At 35.5% G+C, this 24,369-nt stretch overlaps 5 protein-coding genes across 5 annotated transcripts; all 5 read right to left on the bottom strand.

Moving 5' to 3' along the window:
* Positions 1–1,438: 1,438 nt before the first annotated feature.
* LOC137631440 (uncharacterized) lies at positions 1,439–2,146 on the bottom strand. Its single transcript, XM_068363206.1, has one exon. It carries the CDS (start codon positions 2,144–2,146, stop codon positions 1,439–1,441), a length of 708 nt encoding a protein of 235 aa, XP_068219307.1.
* Positions 2,147–2,375: 229 nt separating this feature from the next.
* Positions 2,376–6,773, bottom strand: LOC137631439 (uncharacterized). Its single transcript, XM_068363205.1, has one exon. It carries the CDS (start codon positions 6,771–6,773, stop codon positions 2,376–2,378), a length of 4,398 nt encoding a protein of 1,465 aa, XP_068219306.1.
* A 2,410-nt stretch (positions 6,774–9,183) lies between these two features.
* Positions 9,184–13,851, bottom strand: LOC137631438 (uncharacterized). Its single transcript, XM_068363204.1, has one exon. The coding sequence runs from the start codon at positions 13,849–13,851 to the stop codon at positions 9,184–9,186; it is 4,668 nt and encodes a 1,555-aa protein (XP_068219305.1).
* A 2,410-nt stretch (positions 13,852–16,261) lies between these two features.
* LOC137631437 (uncharacterized) lies at positions 16,262–20,929 on the bottom strand. The gene has a single exon (XM_068363203.1). The coding sequence runs from the start codon at positions 20,927–20,929 to the stop codon at positions 16,262–16,264; it is 4,668 nt and encodes a 1,555-aa protein (XP_068219304.1).
* A 2,410-nt stretch (positions 20,930–23,339) lies between these two features.
* Positions 23,340–24,338, bottom strand: LOC137631436 (uncharacterized). Its single transcript, XM_068363202.1, has one exon. The coding sequence runs from the start codon at positions 24,336–24,338 to the stop codon at positions 23,340–23,342; it is 999 nt and encodes a 332-aa protein (XP_068219303.1).
* Between the last annotated feature and the right edge of the window lie 31 nt (positions 24,339–24,369).

The following is a 24,369-nucleotide window of genomic DNA, read 5'->3' as shown; positions in this document are numbered from 1 at the left end:
AACTAGTAAATGGGGGTGAGGCAAATCAACAAGTGTCTCTTTCACATACCTCACAATGCTGAGAAGATCAATCGAATAATTTTCACATGTCATAATGGGAGTAAATATATCCGCAATTATCCTTCAGGAAGAAACCCAGTTAAGTAATCGCTCCTGAAACAACAAAACATACCACAAAGCATCATGCAAATCAAACTTATATAAATTTGGCATATATTACATATTGACAAAATAGAAAGAAATCCCACCCATTACAGTCCTCAAAGGGAAAATCAAAGCAATACATAACAGTGTAATGAAATGGAGAATTAATTGTAGGTTACTTTGAAAATGAAAGGTTGATTAGCTTGATACTATAAATATATACTTAATTCACATATTAGTCTTATATAAGAACTGCAATGGGTCAGCAAATGAAAATATTGATGGTAACCTACCGTGGCCCCCCTTAGGGCCGATAATAGTCGCACGGGTATTAGTCTAACAACCACACTCCTAGGCCTAACCTATTAGACTACTAACATGAACTATGCATTACTAAGACATAGAATGTGGGTTAGTTTAACCTAACACAAGATCAAACGATCATACATGATATTGAATGCTCGGCAACAATACCGCACCATATAGCGTAAAACACACTACTGTGAAATAAATAAATGGCCTCTAGAGCATGTAAGCCATCACAACTAGAGGTATGTAACTATCCTCAGATGAGGACACTATGCTTGCTATCAACTGGAATAGATGACTATATCAACAGGCCCCTCACATATACTCATCTATCCCCTAACGATAATATAATAAACTCGGAGTGTATTCACTGCTAAAAACCCTACGACAAACAGGTGCCAAATAAGTCGAGATGTTCTCTCGGGCACGTTTGTAATAAGACGAAAAAATTGTCGGGATTTCTCCCATACCTTAACCCTTAAGCTAATGTTCGTATTTTCTGCCATACCTTAACCCTTAAGCCAATGTTCGTATGTTTTATACAATTATGAAATAAATACTTGGACGTAAGGTAGTTAACAGGGGGGACATTTCTAGATGGAAAAGATAATTAATAACAATAGAATGATACAATAACTGGATTATTAATATCTAAAATAACCAGTTATTCTCTATACAATTAATGTTGAAGTCGAATCAGAACTCCGATGTCCGAACACAACTTCCAACAAAAGAACATGTTTTCAAGGAAACCTTGATAATTTTAATGAAATAAGAACATCCTTATATTGTTACAATAATAACAAACTCCAATAATGAAATAAATCTATATTTCAAATATTAAATATACTGGAAATCAAGAACAAGAAATAAAATAATGGAGACCTTTCATGTGACGTCATCAGACGACTACTAACAGCAGAACTGATTCTGTTGAGTCGAACATTCGACACACACTCCCAACAAGCAAAATAAATTCAAAACTTTAAATTTGATCATTATCAATAAGATATTGACGGAGCTTGGCAGCTTTTAAAGCTGCTTTCCTTAAAGGAAGCACTTCACTCACACTATCTCCATGAATCTGTTTGGTTTCACCACTAACGTTAGGTTGTGATTCTTCACCCTGCACTATTGTGGAGTTTATAAGTGGCGAGTGGATTTCCAAAGGAACCAATTTGTCTATGGTACGCTTACTTATAGATCCATTGTACAGAACATCCACTACTCTTATGATGTTTTCTTTATCTGGATACAATTTAACAATACGACCTAAAGGCCACTCATGTTGCGGACCTGGCCGTTCAACAATAACTACGTCCCCTACAAGTGGAGCTTTATCCTGACATGCTTGTGAGCCACCGTAATGTTTCTCACGTAATGCAGTTAAGTATTCATTTCTCCACATATTTTCAAAGTGGTTAAGAATAACAGACACTTGGCTGTAACGTTTATTGAATTCGCTATGATCCAAAAAGTTTGGATCTTCTTGACTATCTAGCTCTACTGATGGCATAGGATTTATGATCCTACCACACCATAAATGAATTGGGGCAAGAGGTTCGATGGGAGTTTCTGCATCTATGTAAGTTAAGGGACGATTATTCAATTTACACTGAATTTCCTTCAACACAGTTTCTAATTCATCTGCATTAACTCTTTTCTTGAACAGCACCTTTTTTAAACAGTTCATAGAATCCCCCCTGCCAAGGAGCACGGGGTGCAATGAACCTCCATTGTATATGATTAACAGCCATATATTCCTTTACATCTCTTTGCATCAACAATTGATCAAAAAATTTGGCACTGGCCAAGAAATTACTACCATTGTCAGAAATCACAGTGACAGGGGCAGAATAGATAGCACAAAATCGTCTAAAAATATTAATGAACGTTAATGCACTCATGTTACATGCTAACTCTTAATGAACTAGTCTTGATGCAGTACATGTAAAAAGTACTATATAATATTTATGAGGTTTACCATCTTCAGTTTTGGTTATGGTAATGGGACCTGAAAAATCAATGCCAGTATGAAAAAATGGCCGCGTAAATTGAACTCTTACAGCTGGAAGTGGAGGAGGACCAGGGTAATCAAATCTCCTACCTTCAACTCTCTTACAATTTACACAATGTCTTAAGAACTTCTTAATGGTTGATATCACCTTTGGTATCCAATATTGTCTGCGAAGATAGGACAAAGTTTCTTTAACTCCACCATGCAGACATTTTTCATGAGCAAAACCAATTAAGAGATTAGCTAAATGACTCTTGGAAGGTATTAAGATAGGAAATTTGGTACTCTGGTCTAAATTAGAATGGTGTAGTCTACCACGACTATGAATAAGACCAGTAGACTCATCATAGTAAAGACCTATATCTTTAATAAATTGCAGTTTATCCTGCTCAAGACCGTTCAATTCCTTCCTAAGGAAGGCACAAATTCTGGGATAATGTGTATCTTGAACATATCTGATCCAATACACAAGAGGATCGACTAATCTAATACCAGATTTAACACACATAATGAAATTATAAACAATTCTAGTAACATTCAACAACTTCCCAAGCGATGAGTAGTTACTATAATCAAAAATAGGTTCTGGAATAGGCACTTCAGGAACAATCTCTGAAACAATTTCACAAATCATTACTAAAAATCTCTGTTCAGGCCATTTTTCAGGACAGGATAACCATGAAGGTCCATGGGTCCATAAACGAGACTTACGAAACTGAGTAATACTAATACCCCTTGTTAGGAGATCTGCAGGGTTCTCTTTGGTGGATACATATAAAAACTTGAAAGAGGATCCTATTTCCTTTATTTGAGCTACTCTATTTTGAACGTAGGTAATTTTACATTTATTATTTTTAAGCCATTGGAGAGCAACTTCTGAGTCTGACCAAATTATGACTTCTTCAATAAAGAAATGATGAAAAAGGTCTCTGATACAGCATGCAAATTGAGTACCTAGCTGTAATGCCGTTATTTCTAACTGAGGTATAGTACGAGTTTTCAGTGGGGTTACTCTGGCCTTGCTAGCTACAAAATTAGATTGATTGTTATTACTGAGATAACAAACTGCACCATTGGCAGTAGTACTGGCATCTACAAAAACATGAAGTCTATAAGAGTCTCCCATCCAACAGATACATCTAGGAAATTTGAAGGTTGGGAGCTCTGATAATTCACAAGCCAAAGTATTCCATCTGTCAAGAAATGAGGGTGGTAATTTTACATCCCAACCAATATTTTCTTTCCATGCTTCTTGAATTAATATCTTCCCTTTAATCAAAATAGGCACACACATACCCAAAGGGTCAAAACAAGAAGATACAAGAGACAGTAATTGTCTCTTCGTAACATACTGTAATGTTTCAAATTTACACAGATTTACAAATAATGAATCACTTGAAAGTTCCCAATTCAAACCTAATATTTTGTCCACAAGTGGAAATTCCAATGACTCCTCTGTACTCTGGCTTATATGATCCTTAAGTAATTTTGAATTACTGTTCCATTGTCTCAGATTCATTCCAGCCTTAATCATTTCAGCATTGGCCACATCATATAATTCCACCAACTGCTGTTCATTATCAGCATTGTGCTGAAAATTATCCACATAAAAACTAGATAATAGAACACCTGAATAGGGTGAATGTGATCTTTGAAAATGATACTGTAAGGTCATCTGCAATAAAAAAGGGCTGCAAGTAGCACCAAAGAGAACCGATTTAAACCTATATGTTTTTACTCTACTATTTTTGTCAAATGGATCTTCTAACCACAAAAATCTAGTAAAATCTCTGTGATGCTGTTGCAATCCAATCTGCAGAAAGGCCTTCTCAATATCAGCTATGCAGGCAAATTTATTCATTCTAAACCTGACTAACAAATCAAATAATTTCTCCGTTAATGACGGACCGGTCATGAGACAATCATTCAATGATGCAGAGGATTTACTTGGCTTTGCACTACAATTATACACCACTCTAAGGGGTGTAGTGGAGGAGTTCTTTCTGACTGCATGATGTGGAAGATAGTGGGTGTTAGGACTTATTACAGGATTTTCAACCTCCTCAATAAAATCCAACTTTAATTGTTCCTTGATTATGTTATCATAACATTTCAAATGATCTGGTTGATGCTGGAACCTTTTTAGTTGATTATACATTTGACCTAATGCTACACTATAATTAGTTGGGAGAAAAGGATGATTATGCTTGAATGGTAATTCCACCCAGTATCTTCCATTTCTATGCAAAACAGTAGTTTCATATTTTGAAATAGTTTCTACATCACTTGGCGAAACTTGTGAAGGAATGATTCCAACTACATCAAGATCCCACAATTTATGCACAGGAAGAGTATCATCAACCACGGCAGAGCTTATTGTGCGAGGATCAACCAACAATGGAGCATTTTCTCCTAACTCGACACTCACTCTAGCAACAAGGGCACTATTACAATGAATATGATCCGTACCTCTATGTGGAATGAGGCCATAAAATAAATAGCCACCTGGAGATTCAAGTAAATCTACATTATTCACTTGTCTCATACCTGATAAATAATTTCCCAGGAAATCTGCACCTATAAGCATTTTTATATTGTCAATTTTATCTGATTTTATATCTCTATCTGCAAGATGATAACCTATCTTATCAAGATCTCTCATCGTGTCACAAAGGCCAGGAGTTATTATCGGTTCAGGCATATCCTTCACAACAACCAATGTTACTCTCTTTTTCCTACTTCCCAAAGAAACTACAGGGTTAACAATCTCATAATCCCTGGAATCACCCATACCATCAAAACTATTCAAAATCATATTTACAGTAGAAACTGTTCTGAGGCTTAACTTATTGGCCAAATCTTTATGAATGAAGGAACGTTGACTTCCACTATCAAAGAGGCACCTGACTGAGATTAACTGACCATCTTCTGATCTAACAGTTACCATTGCAGTAGGAAGAGCTACACTATAGTTTTGATGAGAAGACTGTTTATTAATTATAGACATCACTTGATTCGTTTTTATAGGGTCACCATTCAATTTATCACTGTTAATATCCTTGCTAGTTACTGTGGACTTACCAATATTTGGAGTACCAACTGAACCTGGAGAACTAATACAAAGGAACGAATGATGTTTTCCTCTTCTACAATGAGGACACATATTAAGAATGGTGGCACACTCAGTTGACTGATGTACCTTAGTACATTTAATACATCGATTCAATACCTTCAACCTTTCCCTCCTAGCATTTAGAGAGCTATAAATCGTACAGTCAAAGGGTCTATGTTTTCCCTTACAATATATGCAAGAATAATTACTAAGTGTAGTGTAAGTACCTACAGTATTTGAACCCTTAAATGGAGATGAAGGTTTTGCTGGTGACTGGAAACGAATTTTATTGACTTCTGGTGTTCCCTTATTAGCACTCCCTTTATTTTCTTGTTCCATAAAATTTAATAAGTGTTGAAGACCTTCCTTTATCTGACTCACACTAAAGTACATGGTTTTATAAAGACCAAACATAAAATCTTCTACCTCTTTTGGTAGTTTTAACACAATAAGTTCCCTCAATATCATCTCATTTGACGACACATCAATCTCAGAATCATGACCTATTTGCATGAGCAAGTTCTCCAAATCAACCTTAAAATCAAATATTTCACTTCTAACATATTTAGGCTTCCCTAAATTAATCAAAGACCTAAGTAAAGTTCGCCTTATCTTCTTTGGATCCCCATACATTTCAGTTAGCGCCTTAATGGCATCACCATAATCAGAAGCTTCACCCTTAAAACCTGCAAGTAGCTTTTGAGCATTGCCCTTAATACATTGGGTTAGATATACATATTTAGTAACATCATCTATGTCTTTCTTTAAATGAATAGATGTACTAAATTGATTCCAAAATCTAGTCCAGTCTAGAGGGTCTCCTGAAAACTCTTTCAATTTTATTTCAGGCAACTTTACCTTAATCATAGAATTAGTACTACCATGCGGATTACTTTGAGAGATTGGGGAAAATTGTTTCATATACAATGACAGCTTAAGTTGAATTTCATGATATTTATCTTGGAGGTCAATATGTCTAGCCTCCCTCTCATCATGACCACTTTCATCAATATATTTATCAACAAATATGTCCCATCGAGATTCGTAACTGTTCCACCTTTTCTCTAAAGAAGCACTTTGAAGTTCTAAATAACGAACTCCTGCATCACTGGTTAGGGCATCGGTCATATAATTTAGACCTCGCGTGATATGACCACGCAAACTGGTCAGTGACCTGTATTCAGCCTCCATTGTTATATCTATAGCAACTTTTGCACAATAACATATAATAAATATCTAACCAGAATTAGGTTAGGTTAATCACAAATTCAAAGAAAATATATATATATATATAATATTGAAGTATGTGAAAGTGACATGATGATTGCCAATAATAGAAGGGGTTGCAAAAAACGTTAAGGAACCAACTATATTATCCGGTTCGAAGGACCATTTTTAATCTTACTGTGGAGGAAAGTTGGATAATTCAACTACACAATAAAATAAAAAGAATTAATGTTACTCGGATAAGATGGAGTATAACATTTCCATTAGGCAACTAGTAAATGGGGGTGAGGCAAATCAACAAGTGTCTCTTTCACATACCTCACAATGCTGAGAAGATCAATCGAATAATTTTCACATGTCATAATGGGAGTAAATATATCCGCAATTATCCTTCAGGAAGAAACCCAGTTAAGTAATCGCTCCTGAAACAACAAAACATACCACAAAGCATCATGCAAATCAAACTTATATAAATTTGGCATATATTACATATTGACAAAATAGAAAGAAATCCCACCCATTACAGTCCTCAAAGGGAAAATCAAAGCAATACATAACAGTGTAATGAAATGGAGAATTAATTGTAGGTTACTTTGAAAATGAAAGGTTGATTAGCTTGATACTATAAATATATACTTAATTCACATATTAGTCTTATATAAGAACTGCAATGGGTCAGCAAATGAAAATATTGATGGTAACCTACCGTGGCCCCCCTTAGGGCCGATAATAGTCGCACGGGTATTAGTCTAACAACCACACTCCTAGGCCTAACCTATTAGACTACTAACATGAACTATGCATTACTAAGACATAGAATGTGGGTTAGTTTAACCTAACACAAGATCAAACGATCATACATGATATTGAATGCTCGGCAACAATACCGCACCATATAGCGTAAAACACACTACTGTGAAATAAATAAATGGCCTCTAGAGCATGTAAGCCATCACAACTAGAGGTATGTAACTATCCTCAGATGAGGACACTATGCTTGCTATCAACTGGAATAGATGACTATATCAACAGGCCCCTCACATATACTCATCTATCCCCTAACGATAATATAATAAACTCGGAGTGTATTCACTGCTAAAAACCCGGCGACAAACAGGTGCCAAATAAGTCGAGATGTTCTCTCGGGCACGTTTGTAATAAGACGAAAAAATTGTCGGGATTTCTCCCATACCTTAACCCTTAAGCTAATGTTCGTATTTTCTGCCATACCTTAACCCTTAAGCCAATGTTCGTATGTTTTATACAATTATGAAATAAATACTTGGACGTAAGGTAGTTAACAGGGGGGACATTTCTAGATGGAAAAGATAATTAATAACAATAGAATGATACAATAACTGGATTATTAATATCTAAAATAACCAGTTATTCTCTATACAATTAATGTTGAAGTCGAATCAGAACTCCGATGTCCGAACACAACTTCCAACAAAAGAACATGTTTTCAAGGAAACCTTGATAATTTTAATGAAATAAGAACATCCTTATATTGTTACAATAATAACAAACTCCAATAATGAAATAAATCTATATTTCAAATATTAAATATACTGGAAATCAAGAACAAGAAATAAAATAATGGAGACCTTTCATGTGACGTCATCAGACGACTACTAACAGCAGAACTGATTCTGTTGAGTCGAACATTCGACACACACTCCCAACAAGCAAAATAAATTCAAAACTTTAAATTTGATCATTATCAATAAGATATTGACGGAGCTTGGCAGCTTTTAAAGCTGCTTTCCTTAAAGGACGCACTTCACTCACACTATCTCCATGAATCTGTTTGGTTTCACCACTAACGTTAGGTTGTGATTCTTCACCCTGCACTATTGTGGAGTTTATAAGTGGCGAGTGGATTTCCAAAGGAACCAATTTGTCTATGGTACGCTTACTTATAGATCCATTGTACAGAACATCCACTACTCTTATGATGTTTTCTTTATCTGGATACAATTTAACAATACGACCTAAAGGCCACTCATGTTGCGGACCTGGCCGTTCAACAATAACTACGTCCCCTACAAGTGGAGCTTTATCCTGACATGCTTGTGAGCCACCGTAATGTTTCTCACGTAATGCAGTTAAGTATTCATTTCTCCACATATTTTCAAAGTGGTTAAGAATAACAGACACTTGGCTGTAACGTTTATTGAATTCGCTATGATCCAAAAAGTTTGGATCTTCTTGACTATCTAGCTCTACTGATGGCATAGGATTTATGATCCTACCACACCATAAATGAATTGGGGCAAGAGGTTCGATGGGAGTTTCTGCATCTATGTAAGTTAAGGGACGATTATTCAATTTACACTGAATTTCCTTCAACACAGTTTCTAATTCATCTGCATTAACTCTTTTCTTGAACAGCACCTTTTTTAAACAGTTCATAGAATCCCCCCTGCCAAGGAGCACGGGGTGCAATGAACCTCCATTGTATATGATTAACAGCCATATATTCCTTTACATCTCTTTGCATCAACAATTGATCAAAAAATTTGGCACTGGCCAAGAAATTACTACCATTGTCAGAAATCACAGTGACAGGGGCAGAATAGATAGCACAAAATCGTCTAAAAATATTAATGAACGTTAATGCACTCATGTTACATGCTAACTCTAAATGAACTAGTCTTGATGCAGTACATGTAAAAAGTACTATATAATATTTATGAGGTTTACCATCTTCAGTTTTGGTTATGGTAATGGGACCTGAAAAATCAATGCCAGTATGAAAAAATGGCCGCGTAAATTGAACTCTTACAGCTGGAAGTGGAGGAGGACCAGGGTAATCAAATCTCCTACCTTCAACTCTCTTACAATTTACACAATGTCTTAAGAACTTCTTAATGGTTGATATCACCTTTGGTATCCAATATTGTCTGCGAAGATAGGACAAAGTTTCTTTAACTCCACCATGCAGACATTTTTCATGAGCAAAACCAATTAAGAGATTAGCTAAATGACTCTTGGAAGGTATTAAGATAGGAAATTTGGTACTCTGGTCTAAATTAGAATGGTGTAGTCTACCACGACTATGAATAAGACCAGTAGACTCATCATAGTAAAGACCTATATCTTTAATAAATTGCAGTTTATCCTGCTCAAGACCGTTCAATTCCTTCCTAAGGAAGGCACAAATTCTGGGATAATGTGTATCTTGAACATATCTGATCCAATACACAAGAGGATCGACTAATCTAATACCAGATTTAACACACATAATGAAATTATAAACAATTCTAGTAACATTCAACAACTTCCCAAGCGATGAGTAGTTACTATAATCAAAAATAGGTTCTGGAATAGGCACTTCAGGAACAATCTCTGAAACAATTTCACAAATCATTACTAAAAATCTCTGTTCAGGCCATTTTTCAGTACAGGATAACCATGAAGGTCCATGGGTCCATAAACGAGACTTACGAAACTGAGTAATACTAATACCCCTTGTTAGGAGATCTGCAGGGTTCTCTTTGGTGGATACATATAAAAACTTGAAAGAGGATCCTATTTCCTTTATTTGAGCTACTCTATTTTGAACGTAGGTAATTTTACATTTATTATTTTTAAGCCATTGGAGAGCAACTTCTGAGTCTGACCAAATTATGACTTCTTCAATAAAGAAATGATGAAAAAGGTCTCTGATACAGCATGCAAATTGAGTACCTAGCTGTAATGCCGTTATTTCTAACTGAGGTATAGTACGAGTTTTCAGTGGGGTTACTCTGGCCTTGCTAGCTACAAAATTAGATTGATTGTTATTACTGAGATAACAAACTGCACCATAGGCAGTAGTACTGGCATCTACAAAAACATGAAGTCTATAAGAGTCTCCCATCCAACAGATACATCTAGGAAATTTGAAGGTTGGGAGCTCTGATAATTCACAAGCCAAAGTATTCCATCTGTCAAGAAATGAGGGTGGTAATTTTACATCCCAACCAATATTTTCTTTCCATGCTTCTTGAATTAATATCTTCCCTTTAATCAAAATAGGCACACACATACCCAAAGGGTCAAAACAAGAAGATACAAGAGACAGTAATTGTCTCTTCGTAACATACTGTAATGTTTCAAATTTACACAGATTTACAAATAATGAATCACTTGAAAGTTCCCAATTCAAACCTAATATTTTGTCCACAAGTGGAAATTCCAATGACTCCTCTGTACTCTGGCTTATATGATCCTTAAGTAATTTTGAATTACTGTTCCATTGTCTCAGATTCATTCCAGCCTTAATCATTTCAGCATTGGCCACATCATATAATTCCACCAACTGCTGTTCATTATCAGCATTGTGCTGAAAATTATCCACATAAAAACTAGATAATAGAACACCTGAATAGGGTGAATGTGATCTTTGAAAATGATACTGTAAGGTCATATGCAATAAAAAAGGGCTGCAAGTAGCACCAAAGAGAACCGATTTAAACCTATATGTTTTTACTCTACTATTTTTGTCAAATGGATCTTCTAACCACAAAAATCTAGTAAAATCTCTGTGATGCTGTTGCAATCCAATCTGCAGAAAGGCCTTCTCAATATCAGCTATGCAGGCAAATTTATTCATTCTAAACCTGACTAACAAATCAAATAATTTCTCCGTTAATGACGGACCGGTCATGAGACAATCATTCAATGATGCAGAGGATTTACTTGGCTTTGCACTACAATTATACACCACTCTAAGGGGTGTAGTGGAGGAGTTCTTTCTGACTGCATGATGTGGAAGATAGTGGGTGTTAGGACTTATTACAGGATTTTCAACCTCCTCAATAAAATCCAACTTTAATTGTTCCTTGATTATGTTATCATAACATTTCAAATGATCTGGTTGATGCTGGAACCTTTTTAGTTGATTATACATTTGACCTAATGCTACACTATAATTAGTTGGGAGAAAAGGATGATTATGCTTGAATGGTAATTCCACCCAGTATCTTCCATTTCTATGCAAAACAGTAGTTTCATATTTTGAAATAGTTTCTACATCACTTGGCGAAACTTGTGAAGGAATGATTCCAACTACATCAAGATCCCACAATTTATGCACAGGAAGAGTATCATCAACCACGGCAGAGCTTATTGTGCGAGGATCAACCAACAATGGAGCATTTTCTCCTAACTCGACACTCACTCTAGCAACAAGGGCACTATTACAATGAATATGATCCGTACCTCTATGTGGAATGAGGCCATAAATTAAATAGCCACCTGGAGATTCAAGTAAATCTACATTATTCACTTGTCTCATACCTGATAAATAATTTCCCAGGAAATCTGCACCTATAAGCACTTTTATATTGTCAATTTTATCTGATTTTATATCTCTATCTGCAAGATGATAACCTATCTTATCAAGATCTCTCATCGTGTCACAAAGGCCAGGAGTTATTATCGGTTCAGGCATATCCTTCACAACAACCAATGTTACTCTCTTTTTCCTACTTCCCAAAGAAACTACAGGGTTAACAATCTCATAATCCCTGGAATCACCCATACCATCAAAACTATTCAAAATCATATTTACAGTAGAAACTGTTCTGAGGCTTAACTTATTGGCCAAATCTTTATGAATGAAGGAACGTTGACTTCCACTATCAAAGAGGCACCTGACTGAGATTAACTGACCATCTTCTGATCTAACAGTTACCATTGCAGTAGGAAGAGCTACACTATAGTTTTGATGAGAAGACTGTTTATTAATTATAGACATCACTTGATTCGTTTTTATAGGGTCACCATTCAATTTATCACTGTTAATATCCTTGCTAGTTACTGTGGACTTACCAATATTTGGAGTACCAACTGAACCTGGAGAACTAATACAAAGGAACGAATGATGTTTTCCTCTTCTACAATGAGGACACATATTAAGAATGGTGGCACACTCAGTTGACTGATGTACCTTAGTACATTTAATACATCGATTCAATACCTTCAACCTTTCCCTCCTAGCATTTAGAGAGCTATAAATCGTACAGTCAAAGGGTCTATGTTTTCCCTTACAATATATGCAAGAATAATTACTAAGTGTAGTGTAAGTACCTACAGTATTTGAACCCTTAAATGGAGATGAAGGTTTTGCTGGTGACTGGAAACGAATTTTATTGACTTCTGGTGTTCCCTTATTAGCACTCCCTTTATTTTCTTGTTCCATAAAATTTAATAAGTGTTGAAGACCTTCCTTTATCTGACTTACACTAAAGTACATGGTTTTATAAAGACCAAACATAAAATCTTCTACCTCTTTTGGTAGTTTTAACACAATAAGTTCCCTCAATATCATCTCATTTGACGACACATCAATCTCAGAATCATGACCTATTTGCATGAGCAAGTTCTCCAAATCAACCTTAAAATCAAATATTTCACTTCTAACATATTTAGGCTTCCCTAAATTAATCAAAGACCTAAGTAAAGTTCGCCTTATCTTCTTTGGATCCCCATACATTTCAGTTAGCGCCTTAATGGCATCACCATAATCAGAAGCTTCACCCTTAAAACCTGCAAGTAGCTTTTGAGCATTGCCCTTAATACATTGGGTTAGATATACATATTTAGTAACATCATCTATGTCTTTCTTTAAATGAATAGATGTACTAAATTGATTCCAAAATCTAGTCCAGTCTAGAGGGTCTCCTGAAAACTCTTTCAATTTTATTTCAGGCAACTTTACCTTAATCATAGAATTAGTACTACCATGCGGATTACTTTGAGAGATTGGGGAAAATTGTTTCATATACAATGACAGCTTAAGTTGAATTTCATGATATTTATCTTGGAGGTCAATATGTCTAGCCTCCCTCTCATCATGACCACTTTCATCAATATATTTATCAACAAATATGTCCCATCGAGATTCGTAACTGTTCCACCTTTTCTCTAAAGAAGCACTTTGAAGTTCTAAATAGCGAACTCCTGCATCACTGGTTAGGGCATCGGTCATATAATTTAGACCTCGCGTGATATGACCACGCAAACTGGTCAGTGACCTGTATTCAGCCTCCATTGTTATATCTATAGCAACTTTTGCACAATAACATATAATAAATATCTAACCAGAATTAGGTTAGGTTAATCACAAATTCAAAGAAAAAATATATATATATATAATATTGAAGTATGTGAAAGTGACATGATGATTGCCAATAATAGAAGGGGTTGCAAAAAACGTTAAGGAACCAACTATATTATCCGGTTCGAAGGACCATTTTTAATCTTACTGTGGAGGAAAGTTGGATAATTCAACTACACAATAAAATAAAAAGAATTAATGTTACTCGGATAAGATGGAGTATAACATTTCCATTAGGCAACTAGTAAATGGGGGTGAGGCAAATCAACAAGTGTCTCTTTCACATACCTCACAATGCTGAGAAGATCAATCGAATAATTTTCACATGTCATAATGGGAGTAAATATATCCGCAATTATCCTTCAGGAAGAAACCCAGTTAAGTAATCGCTCCTGAAACAACAAAACATACCACAAAGCATCATGCAAATCAAACTTATATAAATTTGGCATATATTACATATTGACAAAATAGAAAGAAATCCCACCCATTACAGTCCTCAAAGGGAAAATCAAAGCAATACATAACAGTGTAATGAAATGGAGAATTAATTGTAGGTTACTTTGAAAATGAAAGGTTGATTAGCTTGATACTATAAATATATACTTAATTCACATATTAGTCTTATATAAGAACTGCAATGGGTCAGCAAATGAAAATATTGATGGTAACCTACCGTGGCCCCCCTTAGGGCCGATAATAGTCGCACGGGTATTAGTCTAACAACCACACTCCTAGGCCTAACCTATTAGACTACTAACATGAACTATGCATTACTAAGACATAGAATGTGGGTTAGTTTAACCTAACACAAGATCAAACGATCATACATGATATTGAATGCTCGGCAACAATACCGCACCATATAGCGTAAAACACACTACTGTGAAATAAATAAATGGCCTCTAGAGCATGTAAGCCATCACAACTAGAGGTATGTAACTATCCTCAGATGAGGACACTATGCTTGCTATCAACTGGAATAGATGACTATATCAACAGGCCCCTCACATATACTCATCTATCCCCTAACGATAATATAATAAACTCGGAGTGTATTCACTGCTAAAAACCCGGCGACAAACAGGTGCCAAATAAGTCGAGATGTTCTCTCGGGCACGTTTGTAATAAGACGAAAAAATTGTCGGGATTTCTCCCATACCTTAACCCTTAAGCTAATGTTCGTATTTTCTGCCATACCTTAACCCTTAAGCCAATGTTCGTATGTTTTATACAATTATGAAATAAATACTTGGACGTAAGGTAGTTAACAGGGGGGACATTTCTAGATGGAAAAGATAATTAATAACAATAGAATGATACAATAACTGGATTATTAATATCTAAAATAACCAGTTATTCTCTATACAATTAATGTTGAAGTCGAATCAGAACTCCGATGTCCGAACACAACTTCCAACAAAAGAACATGTTTTCAAGGAAACCTTGATAATTTTAATGAAATAAGAACATCCTTATATTGTTACAATAATAACAAACTCCAATAATGAAATAAATCTATATTTCAAATATTAAATATACTGGAAATCAAGAACAAGAAATAAAATAATGGAGACCTTTCATGTGACGTCATCAGACGACTACTAACAGCAGAACTGATTCTGTTGAGTCGAACATTCGACACACACTCCCAACAAGCAAAATAAATTCAAAACTTTAAATTTGATCATTATCAATAAGATATTGACGGAGCTTGGCAGCTTTTAAAGCTGCTTTCCTTAAAGGACGCACTTCACTCACACTATCTCCATGAATCTGTTTGGTTTCACCACTAACGTTAGGTTGTGATTCTTCACCCTGCACTATTGTGGAGTTTATAAGTGGCGAGTGGATTTCCAAAGGAACCAATTTGTCTATGGTACGCTTACTTATAGATCCATTGTACAGAACATCCACTACTCTTATGATGTTTTCTTTATCTGGATACAATTTAACAATACGACCTAAAGGCCACTCATGTTGCGGACCTGGCCGTTCAACAATAACTACGTCCCCTACAAGTGGAGCTTTATCCTGACATGCTTGTGAGCCACCGTAATGTTTCTCACGTAATGCAGTTAAGTATTCATTTCTCCACATATTTTCAAAGTGGTTAAGAATAACAGACACTTGGCTGTAACGTTTATTGAATTCGCTATGATCCAAAAAGTTTGGATCTTCTTGACTATCTAGCTCTACTGATGGCATAGGATTTATGATCCTACCACACCATAAATGAATTGGGGCAAGAGGTTCGATGGGAGTTTCTGCATCTATGTAAGTTAAGGGACGATTATTCAATTTACACTGAATTTCCTTCAACACAGTTTCTAATTCATCTGCATTAACTCTTTTCTTGAACAGCACCTTTTTTAAACAGTTCATAGAATCCCCCCTGCCAAGGAGCACGGGGTGCAATGAACCTCCATTGTATATGATTAACAGCCATATATTCCTTTACATCTCTTTGCATCAACAATTGATCAAAAAATTTGGCACTGGCCAAGAAATTACTACCATTGTCAGAAATCACAGTGACAGGGGCAGAATAGATAGCACAAAATCGTCTAAAAATATTAATGAACGTTAATGCACTCATGTTACATGCTAACTCTAAATGAACTAGTCTTGATGCAGTACATGTAAAAAGTACTATATAATATTTATGAGGTTTACCATCTTCAGTTTTGGTTATGGTAATGGGACCTGAAAAATCAATGCCAGTATGAAAAAATGGCCGCGTAAATTGAACTCTTACAGCTGGAAGTGGAGGAGGACCAGGGTAATCAAATCTCCTACCTTCAACTCTCTTACAATTTACACAATGTCTTAAGAACTTCTTAATGGTTGATATCACCTTTGGTATCCAATATTGTCTGCGAAGATAGGACAAAGTTTCTTTAACTCCACCATGCAGACATTTTTCATGAGCAAAACCAATTAAGAGATTAGCTAAATGACTCTTGGAAGGTATTAAGATAGGAAATTTGGTACTCTGGTCTAAATTAGAATGGTGTAGTCTACCACGACTATGAATAAGACCAGTAGACTCATCATAGTAAAGACCTATATCTTTAATAAATTGCAGTTTATCCTGCTCAAGACCGTTCAATTCCTTCCTAAGGAAGGCACAAATTCTGGGATAATGTGTATCTTGAACATATCTGATCCAATACACAAGAGGATCGACTAATCTAATACCAGATTTAACACACATAATGAAATTATAAACAATTCTAGTAACATTCAACAACTTCCCAAGCGATGAGTAGTTACTATAATCAAAAATAGGTTCTGGAATAGGCACTTCAGGAACAATCTCTGAAACAATTTCACAAATCATTACTAAAAATCTCTGTTCAGGCCATTTTTCAGGACAGGATAACCATGAAGGTCCATGGGTCCATAAACGAGACTTACGAAACTGAGTAATACTAATACCCCTTGTTAGGAGATCTGCAGGGTTCTCTTTGGTGGATACATATAAAAACTTGAAAGAGGATCCTATTTCCTTTATTTGAGCTACTCTATTTTGAACGTAGGTAATTTTACATTTATTATTTTTAAGCCATTGGAGAGCAACTTCTGAGTCTGACCAAATTATGACTTCTTCAATAAAGAAATGATGAAAAAGGTCTCTGATACAGCATGCAAATTGAGTACCTAGCTGTAATGCCGTTATTTCTAACTGAGGTATAGTACGAGTTTTCAGTGGGGTTACTCTGGCCTTGCTAGCTACAAAATTAGATTGATTGTTATTACTGAGATAACAAACTGCACCATAGGCAGTAGTACTGGCATCTACAAAAACATGAAGTCTATAAGAGTCTCCCATCCAACAGATACATCTAGGAAATTTGAAGGTTGGGAGCTCTGATAATTCACAAGCCAAAGTATTCCATCTGTCAAGAAATGAGGGTGGTAATTTTACATCCCAACCAATATTTTCTTTCCATGCTTCTTGAATTAATATCTTCCCTTTAATCAAAATAGGCACACACATACCCAAAGGGTCAAAACAAGAAGATACAAGAGACAGTAATTGTCTCTTCGTAACATACTGTAATGTTTCAAATTTACACAGATTTACAAATAATGAATCACTTGAAAGTTCCCAATTCAAACCTAATATTTTGTCCACAAGTGGAAATTCCAATGACTCCTCTGTACTCTGGCTTATATGATCCTTAAGTAATTTTGAATTACTGTTCCATTGTCTCAGATTCATTCCAGCCTTAATCATTTCAGCATTGGCCACATCATATAATTCCACCAACTGCTGTTCATTATCAGCATTGTGCTGAAAATTATCCACATAAAAACTAGATAATAGAACACCTGAATAGGGTGAATGTGATCTTTGAAAATGATACTGTAAGGTCATCTGCAATAAAAAAGGGCTGCAAGTAGCACCAAAGAGAACCGATTTAAACCTATATGTTTTTACTCTACTATTTTTGTCAAATGGATCTTCTAACCACAAAAATCTAGTAAAATCTCTGTGATGCTGTTGCAATCCAATCTGCAGAAAGGCCTTCTCAATATCAGCTATGCAGGCAAATTTATTCATTCTAAACCTGACTAACAAATCAAATAATTTCTCCGTTAATGACGGACCGGTCATGAGACAATCATTCAATGATGCAGAGGATTTACTTGGCTTTGCACTACAATTATACACCACTCTAAGGGGTGTAGTGGAGGAGTTCTTTCTGACTGCATGATGTGGAAGATAGTGGGTGTTAGGACTTATTACAGGATTTTCAACCTCCTCAATAAAATCCAACTTTAATTGTTCCTTGATTATGTTATCATAACATTTCAAATGATCTGGTTGATGCTGGAACCTTTTTAGTTGATTATACATTTGACCTAATGCTACACTATAATTAGTTGGGAGAAAAGGATGATTATGCTTGAATGGTAATTCCACCCAGTATCTTCCATTTCTATGCAAAACAGTAGTTTCATATTTTGAAATAGTTTCTACATCACTTGGCGAAACTTGTGAAGGAATGATTCCAACTACATCAAGATCCCACAATTTATGCACAGGAAGAGTATCATCAACCACGGCAGAGCTTATTGTGCGAGGATCAACCAACAATGGAGCATTTTCTCCTAACTCGACACTCACTCTAGCAACAAGGGCACTATTACAATGAATATGATCCGTACCTCTATGTGGAATGAGGCCATAAATTAAATAGCCACCTGGAGATTCAAGTAAATCTACATTATTCACTTGTCTCATACCTGATAAATAATTTCCCAGGAAATCTGCACCTATAAGCATTTTTATATTGTCAATTTTATCTGATTTTATATCTCTATCTGCAAGATGATAACCTATCTTATCAAGATCTCTCAACGTGTCACAAAGGCCAGGAGTTATTATCGGTTCAGGCATATCCTTCACAACAACCAATGTTACTCTCTTTTTCCTACTTCCCAAAGAAACTACAGGGTTAACAATCTCATAATCCCTGGAATCACCCATACCATCAAAACTATTCAAAATCATATTTACAGTAGAAACTGTTCTGAGGCTTAACTTATTGGCCAAATCTTTATGAATGAAGGAACGTTGACTTCCACTATCAAAGAGGCACCTGACTGAGATTAACTGACCATCTTCTGATCTAACAGTTACCATTGCAGTAGGAAGAGCTACACTATAGTTTTGATGAGAAGACTGTTTATTAATTATAGACATCACTTGATTCGTTTTTATAGGGTCACCATTCAATTTATCACTGTTAATATCCTTGCTAGTTACTGTGGACTTACCAATATTTGGAGTACCAACTGAACCTGGAGAACTAATACAAAGGAACGAATGATGTTTTCCTCTTCTACAATGAGGACACATATTAAGAATGGTGGCACACTCAGTTGACTGATGTACCTTAGTACATTTAATACATCGATTCAATACCTTCAACCTTTCCCTCCTAGCATTTAGAGAGCTATAAATCGTACAGTCAAAGGGTCTATGTTTTCCCTTACAATATATGCAAGAATAATTACTAAGTGTAGTGTAAGTACCTACAGTATTTGAACCCTTAAATGGAGATGAAGGTTTTGCTGGTGACTGGAAACGAATTTTATTGACTTCTGGTGTTCCCTTATTAGCACTCCCTTTATTTTCTTGTTCCATAAAATTTAATAAGTGTTGAAGACCTTCCTTTATCTGACTTACACTAAAGTACATGGTTTTATAAAGACCAAACATAAAATCTTCTACCTCTTTTGGTAGTTTTAACACAATAAGTTCCCTCAATATCATCTCATTTGACGACACATCAATCTCAGAATCATGACCTATTTGCATGAGCAAGTTCTCCAAATCAACCTTAAAATCAAATATTTCACTTCTAACATATTTAGGCTTCCCTAAATTAATCAAAGACCTAAGTAAAGTTCGCCTTATCTTCTTTGGATCCCCATACATTTCAGTTAGCGCCTTAATGGCATCACCATAATCAGAAGCTTCACCCTTAAAACCTGCAAGTAGCTTTTGAGCATTGCCCTTAATACATTGGGTTAGATATACATATTTAGTAACATCATCTATGTCTTTCTTTAAATGAATAGATATACTAAATTGATTCCAAAATCTAGTCCAGTCTAGAGGGTCTCCTGAAAACTCTTTCAATTTTATTTCAGGCAACTTTACCTTAATCATAGAATTAGTACTACCATGCGGATTACTTTGAGAGATTGGGGAAAATTGTTTCATATACAATGACAGCTTAAGTTGAATTTCATGATATTTATCTTGGAGGTCAATATGTCTAGCCTCCCTCTCATCATGACCACTTTCATCAATATATTTATCAACAAATATGTCCCATCGAGATTCGTAACTGTTCCACCTTTTCTCTAAAGAAGCACTTTGAAGTTCTAAATAGCGAACTCCTGCATCACTGGTTAGGGCATCGGTCATATAATTTAGACCTCGCGTGATATGACCACGCAAACTGGTCAGTGACCTGTATTCAGCCTCCATTGTTATATCTATAGCAACTTTTGCACAATAACATATAATAAATATCTAACCAGAATTAGGTTAGGTTAATCACAAATTCAAAGAAAAAATATATATATATATAATATTGAAGTATGTGAAAGTGACATGATGATTGCCAATAATAGAAGGGGTTGCAAAAAACGTTAAGGAACCAACTATATTATCCGGTTCGAAGGACCATTTTTAATCTTACTGTGGAGGAAAGTTGGATAATTCAACTACACAATAAAATAAAAAGAATTAATGTTACTCGGATAAGATGGAGTATAACATTTCCATTAGGCAACTAGTAAATGGGGGTGAGGCAAATCAACAAGTGTCTCTTTCACATACCTCACAATGCTGAGAAGATCAATCGAATAATTTTCACATGTCATAATGGGAGTAAATATATCCGCAATTATCCTTCAGGAAGAAACCCAGTTAAGTAATCGCTCCTGAAACAACAAAACATACCACAAAGCATCATGCAAATCAAACTTATATAAATTTGGCATATATTACATATTGACAAAATAGAAAGAAATCCCACCCATTACAGTCCTCAAAGGGAAAATCAAAGCAATACATAACAGTGTAATGAAATGGAGAATTAATTGTAGGTTACTTTGAAAATGAAAGGTTGATTAGCTTGATACTATAAATATATACTTAATTCACATATTAGTCTTATATAAGAACTGCAATGGGTCAGCAAATGAAAATATTGATGGTAACCTACCGTGGCCCCCCTTAGGGCCGATAATAGTCGCACGGGTATTAGTCTAACAACCACACTCCTAGGCCTAACCTATTAGACTACTAACATGAACTATGCATTACTAAGACATAGAATGTGGGTTAGTTTAACCTAACACAAGATCAAACGATCATACATGATATTGAATGCTCGGCAACAATACCGCACCATATAGCGTAAAACACACTACTGTGAAATAAATAAATGGCCTCTAGAGCATGTAAGCCATCACAACTAGAGGTATGTAACTATCCTCAGATGAGGACACTATGCTTGCTATCAACTGGAATAGATGACTATATCAACAGGCCCCTCACATATACTCATCTATCCCCTAACGATAATATAATAAACTCGGAGTGTATTCACTGCTAAAAACCCGGCGACAAACAGGTGCCAAATAAGTCGAGATGTTCTCTCGGGCACGTTTGTAATAAGACGAAAAAATTGTCGGGATTTCTCCCATACCTTAACCCTTAAGCTAATGTTCGTATTTTCTGCCATACCTTAACCCTTAAGCCAATGTTCGTATGTTTTATACAATTATGAAATAAATACTTGGACGTAAGGTAGTTAACAGGGGGGACATTTCTAGATGGAAAAGATAATTAATAACAATAGAATGATACAATAACTGGATTATTAATATCTAAAATAACCAGTTATTCTCTATACAATTAATGTTGAAGTCGAATCAGAACTCCGATGTCCGAACACAACTTCCAACAAAAGAACATGTTTTCAAGGAAACCTTGATAATTTTAATGAAATAAGAACATCCTTATATTGTTACAATAATAACAAACTCCAATAATGAAATAAATCTATATTTCAAATATTAAATATACTGGAAATCAAGAACAAGAAATAAAATAATGGAGACCTTTCATGTGACGTCATCAGACGACTACTAACAGCAGAACTGATTCTGTTGAGTCGAACATTCGACACACACTCCCAACAAGCAAAATAAATTCAAAACTTTAAATTTGATCATTATCAATAAGATATTGACGGAGCTTGGCAGCTTTTAAAGCTGCTTTCCTTAAAGGACGCACTTCACTCACACTATCTCCATGAATCTGTTTGGTTTCACCACTAACGTTAGGTTGTGATTCTTCACCCTGCACTATTGTGGAGTTTATAAGTGGCGAGTGGATTTCCAAAGGAACCAATTTGTCTATGGTACGCTTACTTATAGATCCATTGTACAGAACATCCACTACTCTTATGATGTTTTCTTTATCTGGATACAATTTAACAATACGACCTAAAGGCCACTCATGTTGCGGACCTGGCCGTTCAACAATAACTACGTCCCCTACAAGTGGAGCTTTATCCTGACATGCTTGTGAGCCACCGTAATGTTTCTCACGTAATGCAGTTAAGTATTCATTTCTCCACATATTTTCAAAGTGGTTAAGAATAACAGACACTTGGCTGTAACGTTTATTGAATTCGCTATGATCCAAAAAGTTTGGATCTTCTTGACTATCTAGCTCTACTGATGGCATAGGATTTATGATCCTACCACACCATAAATGAATTGGGGCAAGAGGTTCGATGGGAGTTTCTGCATCTATGTAAGTTAAGGGACGATTATTCAATTTACACTGAATTTCCTTCAACACAGTTTCTAATTCATCTGCATTAACTCTTTTCTTGAACAGCACCTTTTTTAAACAGTTCATAGAATCCCCCCTGCCAAGGAGCACGGGGTGCAATGAACCTCCATTGTATATGATTAACAGCCATATATTCCTTTACATCTCTTTGCATCAACAATTGATCAAAAAATTTGGCACTGGCCAAGAAATTACTACCATTGTCAGAAATCACAGTGACAGGGGCAGAATAGATAGCACAAAATCGTCTAAAAATATTAATGAACGTTAATGCACTCATGTTACATGCTAACTCTAAATGAACTAGTCTTGATGCAGTACATGTAAAAAGTACTATATAATATTTATGAGGTTTACCATCTTCAGTTTTGGTTATGGTAATGGGACCTGAAAAATCAATGCCAGTATGAAAAAATGGCCGCGTAAATTGAACTCTTACAGCTGGAAGTGGAGGAGGACCAGGGTAATCAAATCTCCTACCTTCAACTCTCTTACAATTTACACAATGTCTTAAGAACTTCTTAATGGTTGATATCACCTTTGGTATCCAATATTGTCTGCGAAGATAGGACAAAGTTTCTTTAACTCCACCATGCAGACATTTTTCATGAGCAAAACCAATTAAGAGATTAGCTAAATGACTCTTGGAAGGTATTAAGATAGGAAATTTGGTACTCTGGTCTAAATTAGAATGGTGTAGTCTACCACGACTATGAATAAGACCAGTAGACTCATCATAGTAAAGACCTATATCTTTAATAAATTGCAGTTTATCCTGCTCAAGACCGTTCAATTCCTTCCTAAGGAAGGCACAAATTCTGGGATAATGTGTATCTTGAACATATCTGATCCAATACACAAGAGGATCGACTAATCTAATACCAGATTTAACACACATAATGAAATTATAAACAATTCTAGTAACATTCAACAACTTCCCAAGCGATGAGTAGTTACTATAATCAAAAATAGGTTCTGGAATAGGCACTTCAGGAACAATCTCTGAAACAATTTCACAAATCATTACTAAAAATCTCTGTTCAGGCCATTTTTCA

Source organism: Palaemon carinicauda, chromosome 39 (genome assembly GCF_036898095.1).
Source record: "Palaemon carinicauda isolate YSFRI2023 chromosome 39, ASM3689809v2, whole genome shotgun sequence".
Taxonomy (NCBI): Eukaryota; Metazoa; Arthropoda; class Malacostraca; order Decapoda; family Palaemonidae; genus Palaemon; species Palaemon carinicauda.
This window is presented reverse-complemented; position numbering and strand designations above follow the sequence as displayed.